An 11706-nucleotide genomic window follows, 5' to 3' on the forward strand; every position below is an offset into this window, starting at 1 on the left:
TTGTTTTCTGTGGCATTTGGCAAGAGAGAAAGGACAGGAAGCACGAGTTTGTTTTTGGGGTGAAAAGGGGCGGGGCTCTCCACCTGCGGGAGGTGGAGAGGCAGCGATCGACCACACCTGCCGAGTCGGGCTGGCACCATCGGCACACTCTAGTTCGAGGCAGCACCCATTTTAGCTGGATGGAGATGTGGCGGGTGGAGCCACAGTGGGTGGAGATGAGCACCTCCACCCACGGCCCCCCTGCCCCCCTACATTCAACTGATTAGTGGACTTTTAATGGGCTGTCGGGCAAACAAAAGTCCAGGTGGTGGACAACGTAGACATCGCTGTTTGCCCAAAACTGGGGTGGGGTGGCGGGTTACAGCCACCAGAAGTAGCGGAGAGTTTCTACATGTCAGAAGGAAAGGAGGGGAACTACTGTCATGTTGGGGCTTTCTGTGCACGAGGACACACACACACACAGACACACACGTTAGAGGAGAGCGTGTGACGGGGGCAAAGCAGAGGAAGCCGGACAGATGAGGGGAAGCAGGGGGTGTTAGTGAGTTGTTTTTGAAAGCCGGGGGGGGGTTGAAGGGATTCCTCACCAGGTTGTCATGGAGATGGAAACGGGAGACTGGAGTCTCACAATTCCTAATTAATCGCCTACGTGGCCGTGGATACACACCTGCAACATTCACACACACACACACACACACACACACACACACACACACACACACAGACGTGCGTGTGCGCATACATGCACTCACCCATCTGCATATGACACTCAGCAACTGGTTATCAAGGCCCCTAAATGTGTTGTGCATAATGGTAGAGTACTAGAACTAGTACTAGGCATGCACACATACTGTACTTAGATGGGCGAACACATTCACGTACTGTATACACACACGTTGACACACACACACACACACACACACACACACAGGAATGCATACTGATATAACCACACACAGGCACACACAAATATATACACACATTGATTTACATGTGCGCACACTCAAAAGGACAAACACGTACATACACGTAGACATTCACACACACACACATATACACATCACATATTGACACACACTCACTCACTCACACACACACACTAAGGTAAACACACTTATAGACACACATACACACACACACAAATATACACATGCACATATTGACACTCACTCACTCACACACACACACACACACACACACACACACACACACATGTATACGTGCTTGTGGATACATACATACACACACGTGTAGATAGACACACACACACGCACACACACACACACACATGCAGACACACACAGGTAGACACACTTGTTGACACAAACATAAACATAGACACAGACACACACACACACACACACACAGATATATATGTGCACATATTGACACTCTCTCACTCACTCACAAACACACAGATGCAGATGGTCTCCTCTGCCTGGAGATGTTAAACTACCTGAAAGTACTTCTAATCCAACAAGTACACACTTCTCTAGATGTGAAAATAATCCATTACATTTCATAAACCCTTTAATTTAATGCTTTAAAAAAAACTTCCATTCAAACACAAGTTTTCTGTCTTTTCTTAGAAGTACTTTACAGTACTTCAGTATCTGGTGAATCTGGTTAATCTGGTTAAGGTTGCGTACGAGAGGTTGGATAAAAATGCTAAGCTAATTGCTCCATGTGTGCAGACGGTTCCTCTTCGCAGTTCCCTATTGGAACCCCGCCCAGGGTGCACCGGATATAACGCTTGAAAGCTAAGCTAGCTGCTGCTCTGCACCCCCCCTCTCCCCCCTTTCTGCCGCCAAAGGGCCAGGCAAGGGCGGGGCTGCGAGCAGGCGTGAGGCGACACGCTCGCCGGGCGGGTTCTGAACACACTCACCTGGTCAGGTAGTTTTCCACGTTCACTTGCAAAAACAACAGAAAACTTAAAAACACGCACATCTACTGCCCAGTTAGGGATGGGCGTTGGATCCAAAGTATCGACTGAATAAAGGTTTGAAAGAGAGCTCCAAATATACATATAATTTATTCTACATTAAGAAAATTTATTATAGCATGAAATTTTGGGCAAAAATGCTCTTCTTCCCTGTTTTTTTTTTTTTTTTTTACGCCTCTTGTTATTCAACTTGTTTCGAGAACAGATACTCTTACATATGTGCAAATATGGAACCAGCCAGAGGTGGAGAATCGTTAATCAATAATCACCAGGATGTAATGGAAAACAGGAAGTGAGCAATTGTTTAAAAAAAACTCAAGCAATGAAATTGATAACTAATCAATAGATGAACTCCCTTTTTGTGTCCAAAGTAAGGCCAAACATCTTAAAATTGAAACGATTTGCTATTAGGTAGGTTTTGTGTGTGTGTGTGTGTGTGTGTAGATACACACATCAAGGTGCAATGCAGGTCATGAGTCTATGGGACTTACATTTTGGTGGGACTTGAAAACTTTGGGATCCTTCCTCTTCATGCCATAGAGGTTTATACCAGAGCCCCCCCGACACACACACACACACACACATACACACACACACACACACACACACACACACACACACACACCCTCCCCCCCGAATGATGAACACGCCCCTCCACATTGCCGTCGTCAGCGTCGTTGTCTCCCCTTTCTGCTCTGGGGTGGTGTGTAAACAATGAAGCAGTGTGTGTGTGTGTGTGTGTGTGTGTGTGTGTGTGTGTGTGTGTGTGTGTGTGTGTGTGTGTGTGTCTCAGCCCGTTGCCAGGGACGGCGGACGCAGCCGGGCTGTTAAGAAGCAATGTGATGAAGGTGGTCCCTTCATCCCGCCGGGGTCAGTGAGGGCTCTGATATCTGGGCATTGATCAGTTATTGATTACTATTGATCACAGAGACCCAGCCTCATCTTTGCCACCGAGCACTAGACAGTATCCCATGAGTTGTTATTGATCCAAAAAACTTTCTGATCGATCAGCTCCAGGGTGAAGGCCATGGTTTGACCACAAGAAGAAAAACTTTCACTTCTTAAATAATAATCTTAAAATAATCTGATCAATGATGCTGTTACTCCCTGTATTAAGGCATGTAGCCGTGCTAAGCTAGCCCACTTTTTCTGGGGTGTCGTGTTTGAGCGGGCGCACGGGGGCCCCCGGGGGCCCGGGACCCCTCCGCTGCGGCCCTGCTCCGACCTTCTGTTGTTTACGTTCATTCTGAGTGACGTCACGACCGGATCGATAAAATCGATCGGGATCGATTAGCGGGACACTTGCATTATGTGTGCATGTGTGTGTGTTTGTATGTGTGTGTGTGCGCGCGTCTCTTCCCTTTTTTTTTTTTTCCTGGGCCAGCCTCCGCCGCGCAACAAGTGTCCCGCGCGCGACGCACGCACGCCACGCCGCCCTCCCATTGGTTCCGCTGTACGCGTGCGCGCGCGCGCGAGGGGGGGGGAAGGAAGAGAGAAAGTTTGCGCGGAGCGCTCGAGCGGCGCGCGACAACAAGTGGAGCTCATTGCCCGCGCGGGTTCCCAACGCACGAGGAGGAGCGGAGAGCACCGGAACCGGAACCGGGATCAGCGCCGACGACGGGGACCGGCACCGGAAACTTCACGGCCTCGGACCGGGACCCGCACAGACCCCCGGGCCCCGCACAGAGGAATGCCCCTCCGCGTCCCGCGGGTCCTCTGAGCCGAAGCCGCGCAATCACCTAATCGGTCGCAGCCGGCGGCGCGCAGGTGCCCCCGCACTCACTCCGCCTCCGGTACCGGCCCCGGTACCGAACCCCCCCCCCTCCCTTCTCCCATGTACAGCATGATGGAGCACGAGTTGAAGCCGGCGGGGCAGCCGCCCCCGCCGGGGCCGCCGCACCCGGCGGGCCTCACCCCGGTGCCCGGCGCGGCGCACCCGGGCTCCAAGGCGGCGCTGGCCCCCGGGGGCCCCCCCGGCGGCGGGGACCCCATGGACAAGGTGAAGCGGCCCATGAACGCGTTCATGGTCTGGTCCCGCGGCCAGCGGCGGAAGATGGCGCAGGAGAACCCCAAGATGCACAACTCTGAGATCAGCAAGCGTCTGGGCGCCGAGTGGAAGCTGCTGAGCGACGCCGAGAAGCGGCCGTTCATCGACGAGGCCAAGCGGCTGCGCGCCGTGCACATGAAGGAGTATCCCGACTACAAGTACAAGCCGCGGCGCAAGAGCAAGCCGCTCCTCAAGAAGGACCCCCCCGTGGGGAAGTACCCGCTGGCCGCCGGGAACCTGCTGGCGGCGGCGGCGGCGGCGGCGCAGGGCCCGGGCGGCAGCCCGCGGGTGGAGAGCTACGGCTGGGGTCCCGGCGGGGGCTACGCCGGCATGCAGGGCGACGCGCTGGGCTACGGCCAGCAGCTGCACCGCTACGACCTCACCGCGCTGCAATACCCCCCCGCCATGACGGCGGCGGCGGCGGCGCAGGGATACATGAACGGAGGGAGCGCGTACAGGTGAGGCCCGTGACGTCACGCAGGTGGAGGGGGACCAAGCACGCATGCGTGGGTCCAGCTTTATTCACAGGTGATCCCAAGTGCTGAAAGCAGAGGAAAAGGGGTTTTAAAAAGTTTATTAAAGTCAGGAGGATTACATGAAACTGCGTCAAAAGATTTGATGAACGTTAAAATTCTCCAAAGGAAGTGCAGTTTTTCCATGCCTCTCTGAAGTATCACTCTGGTCAGTATTGAGAAGTACGCATCCGAGTACACGCAGAGAGGCACGGTCTTAAAAGTCATTCTAATGATTTGAAACCGCTTAAAAAGATCAGACGAACATCACAAAATTCAAAGGAATTTCACTTTTCAAAGTGTTTCTTTCTGTTGGTTAGAAGTACTGAGAAGTACATGCGGAGAAGCACGGTTTTAAGTGTTCAAAAGTTGTTATTCAAAAGTTGTTCCGATTATTTGAAACCGCTTTAAGATCAAACTGGCATCAAAAACCTCAAAGTAATAGAAGTTTTTCATCCCTTCATAAAGGTTTTCTCTATTTCCTAGTAGAACTGAGAAGTACAAAGTTTTAAAAGTATTTGAAAGTCCCTCTAGTTATTTTAAACTGCTTAAGATGATCAAGCAACCATCAAAAACGCAAAAGAACTGTGCTATTTCCTGCTTTCCAAAGTATTTCTCCGTCTGTTAGTATTGAATAGTACTCACCCAAGTACAGGCAGAGGAACACCGTTTTAAAAGTCGTACTAATTATTTGAAACTGGTTAAAATTTCAAATCAACATACAAAACCTCAAAGGGACTGCACTTTTTCATGCCTTTTTTAAAGTTTTTCCCTATTACCTACAAGCACTGAGAAGTACTCACGGGAATATACAAACAAAGTTTTAAAAGTATTTGAAAGCTGTTCTAATTTTTTTAAACCGCTTAGAAAGATGGGACAACTACCAAAAACCTCAAAGGAACTCCACTATTTCATGCACTTTCAATGTATTTCTCTCTATTACCTAGAAGTACTAAAGTACTTCCCCAAGTACCTGTGGAGGAAATAACTTTAGAATAAAATTTCCTTATTTAGGAAATAAGAAGAGTCATAAGAAAAGTCGGTCTAATGAATTGAAAACGCTTAAAGATCAGACCAAAATCAAAATCATTTCTTTTTGAAGTACTTCTGTCCACCCGTTCATACTGATCAGTACGTACTGACTGTAAAGCACACCAGAGAACACAGTGAAAGGTGTTTAAAAGTGATAATATTTTAAATATAATTACATGACACTGCTGAAAATATCAAAAACCTCAAAAGACTTCTTACCACTTGTTAGAAGTACTCATCTGCAAGTAATTATTGAAGTGGTAAATAGAGTATACAGGCAGGAATAAAGTTTTAAAAGTAATTTGTAAGCAGTTCCGTACAAGTATAGTTGAATTAAAAAGATGTGAAAAAAACTCAATAGAACTACGTATTTCATGTTTTTTTTTTGAAGTACTGATCTGGACCCATTGGAAGCACTAAATAGTGAGAAGTAGACCCCCGAGCACACAGGGTGAAAAAGGGTGCTTAAAAGTAATTATAATTAAATAAAACTGATTAAAAAAGATCATAAAAACATTAAAAACATCGGTAGTATTTCATGTGTTTTTGAAGTATTTCTCTCCATCTGCGAGATGTACCCGATCGGAGAGTACTGAAAAGTACTCACCAGAGTACACGGAAAGGAACAAATTTTAAAATTGCTTAATTATCATTCAGATATTCCCCAAAGCACCAAACTGAAAGGAACTGCAGTGTTACCAAGTCTTTTTGAAGTACTTCTCTCCACCTGTTAGAAGTACTGATAAGTACTCACAGAGTACTCGCAAAGGAAAAAGTTACAAAAGTGTTAGTTATTAAAATTTTAATTACACAAAACTGCTTGGAAAAGGTCAAATAAACCTCACAAACCTCAAAGGACTTCATAGATGTACTCATCTGAAAGTACTGAGAAGTACTCAACAGAGTATGGACGGAGGAACAAAGTTTTAAGTGTTTAAATTATATGAAATTGGTAAGAAAAAGATTAAACAAACATCAAAAATCTCAAAAGGAAGCCGTGGTCTGAGAGTACTGAGTACTTAGAGGTACTGAGTGGAGTACACAGAGGAATAGAGTTTTAAAAGTGCTTAAATGTAATTAGAACTCAAATATAATCACATGAAACCGCTTGATAAGATCAAACAAACTCAAAGGAACTGCAGTACTTCATGTCTTTTTGAAGTACTTCCCTCCACATCCGCGGAGTTGCAGTACTGCAGCCTTCTTAAAACAAAAGCCCAGTGTGGGGCCCCCGGTGTGGGGCCCCCGGGGGCCGGACTCCCCCCCCCCCCCAACCCCCACCAGCTCCTCTGCCAAATCTCAGTACTGCTTCATGAAAGTACTGCGTACGCTCGATTCCGTTGCTGAGTTCTCACATATATTAATACTCGGTGGCTCCGCCTCCTAGAGGTGTGGACTTGACCAGCGGAGACATCGACTTGACCGATGGACTATTGATCTATTTGTATTGATCAGGGGCGCAGGCGGGCGTAACGCAGTTATACAGGTGTTAAATCCACATTTCTTACATTTCTCATGGATGGGAGACCAGCAGACGACTTGAGATGCAAATATCTCTCCTCCCCATTTAAGTTTGGACTATTTAAGTTAAGGGGAGATGCTAACAGGAAGTTAGTTAGCTGTGGCGTCTAACCTCCAGGATGATGATGTTTCCCCATCCCTGGTGGTTTTCCAGCCAGGTGGTTGGTCTCAGGTGGATGTGTGTCTTCCGTAAGGGTGTGTGTGTGTGGTCCCCCTACCCACAATCCCTTGCATCTCCCACCCCCCCCAACGATACCAGTACCTGCCATTTTACACCCGATTGTAAAAAGACAAAGAGGAACCCGGCAGCTCTTTGAAGTGTGGACATGCCCCTAGAGAGCTGTCTGTCAAAGGGGTCCAACCGGGGAGGTGGGGTGGGGTGGGGGGGGCATCGGGACCCCCCCCCCCACCCCCGCCCCACCATTAAAAGCTTTAGGGGTTAGAAATACGCAAATGCAAGTCCCTGATAAGTTCTTCATATCCTGCAAGAAAGTACTTTTCAGAGTCAGGGGTGGCATCCAAAATCTGCATGTGAGGAGAGCCTTGCTTTGGGCTGCTGTTGCCTCGGCAACCCAGACATGGACGTGGAGGAGGGGTCTAATTCCTGGTTAGTTACTTGTTAGCGCACATCTAAGGACGCCGTGGTGATCCTGGCAGCCAATCAGGTGGTTCCCCAGCATTAAGGCCTTTCCTCACGCCCGGGTTGGCTCGTTGTCAGCGGTGCAGATCTGGTTTTCGCCCGGTCCGACTTGATTCCTCGCCCGTTTCTCACGGCGGTGCCATTGGTGGGCAGGGCTGCGAGGGTGGGTGGGGGTGGGGTGGATCAAACATCCACCCGGCCGTGTCTCTGCACGCCGCCATGACACGATCATGATGTCACAGGAGTCGAACGAAGGTACCTTCTGTTGTTTGTTTGGAAAACCGTGTGTGTGAAAGCTATTTCTACTTATGAGGTCTGCTAGCTCCGCCCACCTGTGATGTCCTTCACACACACACATACAATCTTGGCCTCAACAGGGGACGCCATGTGGAACACATTCCCCCGTCGCTGTTGTTCCTGGTGTGTGCGTGAGAGGAAGGTGTGACATGCTTCTCACGCCGATGAAAGTCTGCATCGGGTAGATGTGATGTGTCATCGGCAGGTGTTGTAATCTAATTATTTTGAAATTGGCAGCAAGTGGCCACAGGGAAGTGGATAGGAAGTTAGCATTTAGCTAAGGTGGGATTTTCTGTGTGTGCAAAGAGCGTGACCTTTGACATTTGCTCTCTGCCCCCCCCCCCCCCCCCCCCCCCAGCCCCATGTCCTACAGCAGCACCCCCCAGCAGCCCAGCCCCGTCACCATGTCCATGGTGAAGGCGGAGCCGGTGTCCCACTCCCCGCCGACGGCAGCGGCCAACCACCACCGCGGCCCGCTGCAGGGCGACCTGAGGGACATGATCAGCATGTACATCCCGGGACCAGGTGGCGAGGCCGGCGACCCGGCCACCGCCGCCGCCTCGCAGCGCGGCTACACCGGCGTCCAGCAGCACTACCTCAGCGGCACGGTCCCGCTCACACACATCTGAGGCAGGCGGCAGCACGCTGCCGAGAAGAAGCGCCGCGTCCGGCCAGCGGCTTTCCTCTACCTCCTGCATCGCCGTCGTCCCACACGGCCATCGCCAGCGGAGGCTCCACCCCCCGCCACCCTGTACATAGTAAACCTTCTCTCTCTCCGTAGGACCCGCCTCTTAACTTAAACCGGGACTTAGCTCCGCCCTAACAACGTGTCAGTCTTCCAACATGGCCGTCGGAGGACCGCCGGGGAGGGCAGGTGCGGCGCTGCGTGCACGCCATCTTAACCCCGCCCTCCACACCCCCGCTGCGTGTGTTTTAACTGCCGGTACGCTGGCAAAAGCGCCACTTTTTAAACCTATTGACTTTTAACAGATCCGAAGGGGAGGGGGGGGGGTCTGGGTTCTACCGCGAACACCCCCTCCCACCTGTCCGCCAATCAAAACAGTGTTCTTTTATTTCGAAACCCCCAACCCCTTCCTTCCTATCGCGCTGCTACGGACCTAAAGGGTGGGGCTGTGTACTCTGTGTACTCCAGGGCGTTGCATGCAGTAGCCGACATAGTTCTACTAACTCTAGAATACTTTTAAGGAGCAGAACTCCCCCCTCCCCCACTCCAGGCCTGACTTTTATTTTGAAAGGGAGAGCGGGTACGTTGAAGCTACGCTGAATGTTTACATCGCCGCCGCGTCTGGTAAAGATTAACTGACTTATTTCTATATTTTTTTTCCTAGAATATACGGTGCACGCCGCAGATACTAGGAGTACTGCGTGTACTGCGTGCACTGTGTGTAGCCTGGTCTGTAAATACTGCACTCGGCAGGCTCTTATACTAAGAGCCCCGGTCAAAGTAATAAAAGACTTTGTTGTGGATTCATGACGATATTAATAAAGTACAAATTTCTTTTTCATCAATGACTGTCAGCTGTGCTTCTTTGCCGGGCGGGGGTTTGATAAGCTTTTATTTTGAAAAGCTCTAAATCAAATCATTTCAAAAATCTTTTACTTTCAAGGGAAGAGATCAAAGAGTGTATGAAGTTAAGAAGAGAAATTTCAAAAGTCTTCAAGGTGTTCCTGGAGGGGTCCTTCAGAAGCACCTGGAAATCCTGGAATAGATCCTACGGTCTTTGAGGAGCTCCTGAAAGTCACCCAAGTGCTTTAGGGGCATCACTGGTTTGAGCTTTTATTTACATTCATAACATTTATTTATTTATAACAATCTGTTTTACTTTGAAGGGAAGAGATCAAAGTCTGAAGTCAAACGGAAAAATTAGGCCGAAAGAAAGATGTCCTTGAAGGTACTTGGAGTCCTTGAGGGGTCTCTAGAAGTCCTGTAGAAAACCTAAAACATCTCAGAATTCAAAATTCTTCAAGAGTTCCTGGAGGTGTCCTCCAGAAGCACCTTGAAGTCCTGGGATAGATCCTACAATCCTTGAGGAGCTCCTGGAAGTCCTCAAAAAACCCAAAAGAGCTGTAAGTCCTTGACTCGCGTCACCTGTTTGAGTGACAGAAGCTTTTATTTTGAAAAGCACTAAATGAAATGTCAAAAATCTGTTTTACTTTGAAGGTGAGAGATCAAAGTCTGTTTGAAGTTAAAAGGTAAAATGAGGATGAAGAAAGAGAGGTCTTTGAATGTCCTTAAAAATGGACCAAACAAAGGAGGTCCTCGAGGGGGTCTCAGGAAGTCCTGAAGAAAACCGAAAAGTCCTCAGGGAACTCTCAGAAGTCCACGAGAAAATTCAAAAGTCTTCAAGAAGTTCCTTTGGGGTCTTCAGCGGTTGGAGATACAGAAGCTCTTATTTTGAAAGGAACAAAAGGAGTTGAAAATTATGTTCTACTTTGAAGGAAGGAGATCAAAGCGTGTATGAAGTTAAAAGGAAAAATGAAGATGAAAGAAGAGATTCCTTCCTTGATTGTCCTTGAAGGTCCTTGAAAAAAAGTGGGTCCTGGAAGTTCCCAAGGGGTCTCAGGAAGTCCCACAGGGGACCTTAAAGTCCTCAAAATACTCCTGGAAGGCCTTGAGAAAATTCAAAAGTCCTTAAGCGGTCTGTAGAATTCCTGCAGAAACACAGACATTATTCACACACACACACACACATTCATACATACATATGCACACACACACATGCACCTATATACACACATACACATTCATGCACACTAACGTATACAAACAAACACACACACGCAAAGACACAAAGCTTCAATGCAAATATTTAGTGCAGAAACTCGGCAGGTGGGTGGGTGCAGGGGGGTCTAGGGTTCTTGAATATGTGTGTGTGTGTGTGTGTGCGCGCATGTATGTATATATCTATAAATATCTCTCTATATATATGTGTGTGTGTATACATATATTTGATACACTGCTAATCTTTCAGCTTTTCGCACTTGCAAAGCATGTCGAGGTCTGTAATTTTTATCATAGATACTCTCCAAATGTGAGTGACAGAATCTGAACAAAAATCCATAAAATCACATTGTATGATTTTTAAGTAGTTTGCTTTTTAATTGCATGACATAAGTACTTGATACATAAGACAAACAAAACTTAATATTTGGCACAGAAAACTTTGGGATTGGATGTGTCCTGTAGTTCTTGACCAGGTTTGTACACACTGCAGCAGGGATCAGATGTCGGGTTCAGATCTGGAAAGTGGCTCGGCCACTCCAAGACCTTCAGATGCTTCTTATGGAGCCACTCCTTAGTTGCCCTGGCTGTGTATTTTGGGTCCTTGTCATACTGGAAGACCCAGCCATGTATCTTGCGATTCGTGCCCCATCCATCCTCCCCTCATTCCGTCGCAGTCATCCAGTCCCCTTTGCAGAAAAGCATTTCCAAAGAATATCGTTTCCACTTCCATGCTTCACAGTTGGGATGCTGTTCTTGGGGTTGTACTCGTCCTTCTTCCTCCAAACAAGGCGAGTGGAGTTTAGACCAAAAAGCTCTATTTTTGTCACATCAGACCACATGACCTTCTTCCATTGCTCCTCTGGATCATCCAGATGGTCACTGGCAAATTTCAGACGGGCCTGGACATGTGCTGGCTTGAGCAGGGAGACCTTGTGTGCGCTGCAGGATTTTAATCCATGACGGCATAGT

The 11706-nt window shown here is 48.3% G+C and overlaps 1 protein-coding gene across 1 annotated transcript; it reads left to right on the top strand.

Moving 5' to 3' along the window:
* The first annotated feature begins 3468 nt into the window (after positions 1–3468).
* Positions 3469–9521, top strand: sox19b (SRY-box transcription factor 19b). Its single transcript, XM_086166296.1, has 2 exons — positions 3469–4447; positions 8350–9521. The coding sequence occupies exons 1-2, from the start codon at positions 3777–3779 to the stop codon at positions 8618–8620; spliced, it is 942 nt and encodes a 313-aa protein (XP_086022422.1). The 5' UTR covers positions 3469–3776; the 3' UTR covers positions 8621–9521.
* The last annotated feature ends 2185 nt before the right edge of the window (positions 9522–11706 follow it).

This window comes from Fistularia commersonii, chromosome 19 (genome assembly GCF_037954325.1).
Source record: "Fistularia commersonii isolate RoL2024-O1a breed Wild chromosome 19, RoL_Fcom_v1.0, whole genome shotgun sequence".
Classification (NCBI taxonomy): Eukaryota; Metazoa; Chordata; class Actinopteri; order Syngnathiformes; family Fistulariidae; genus Fistularia; species Fistularia commersonii.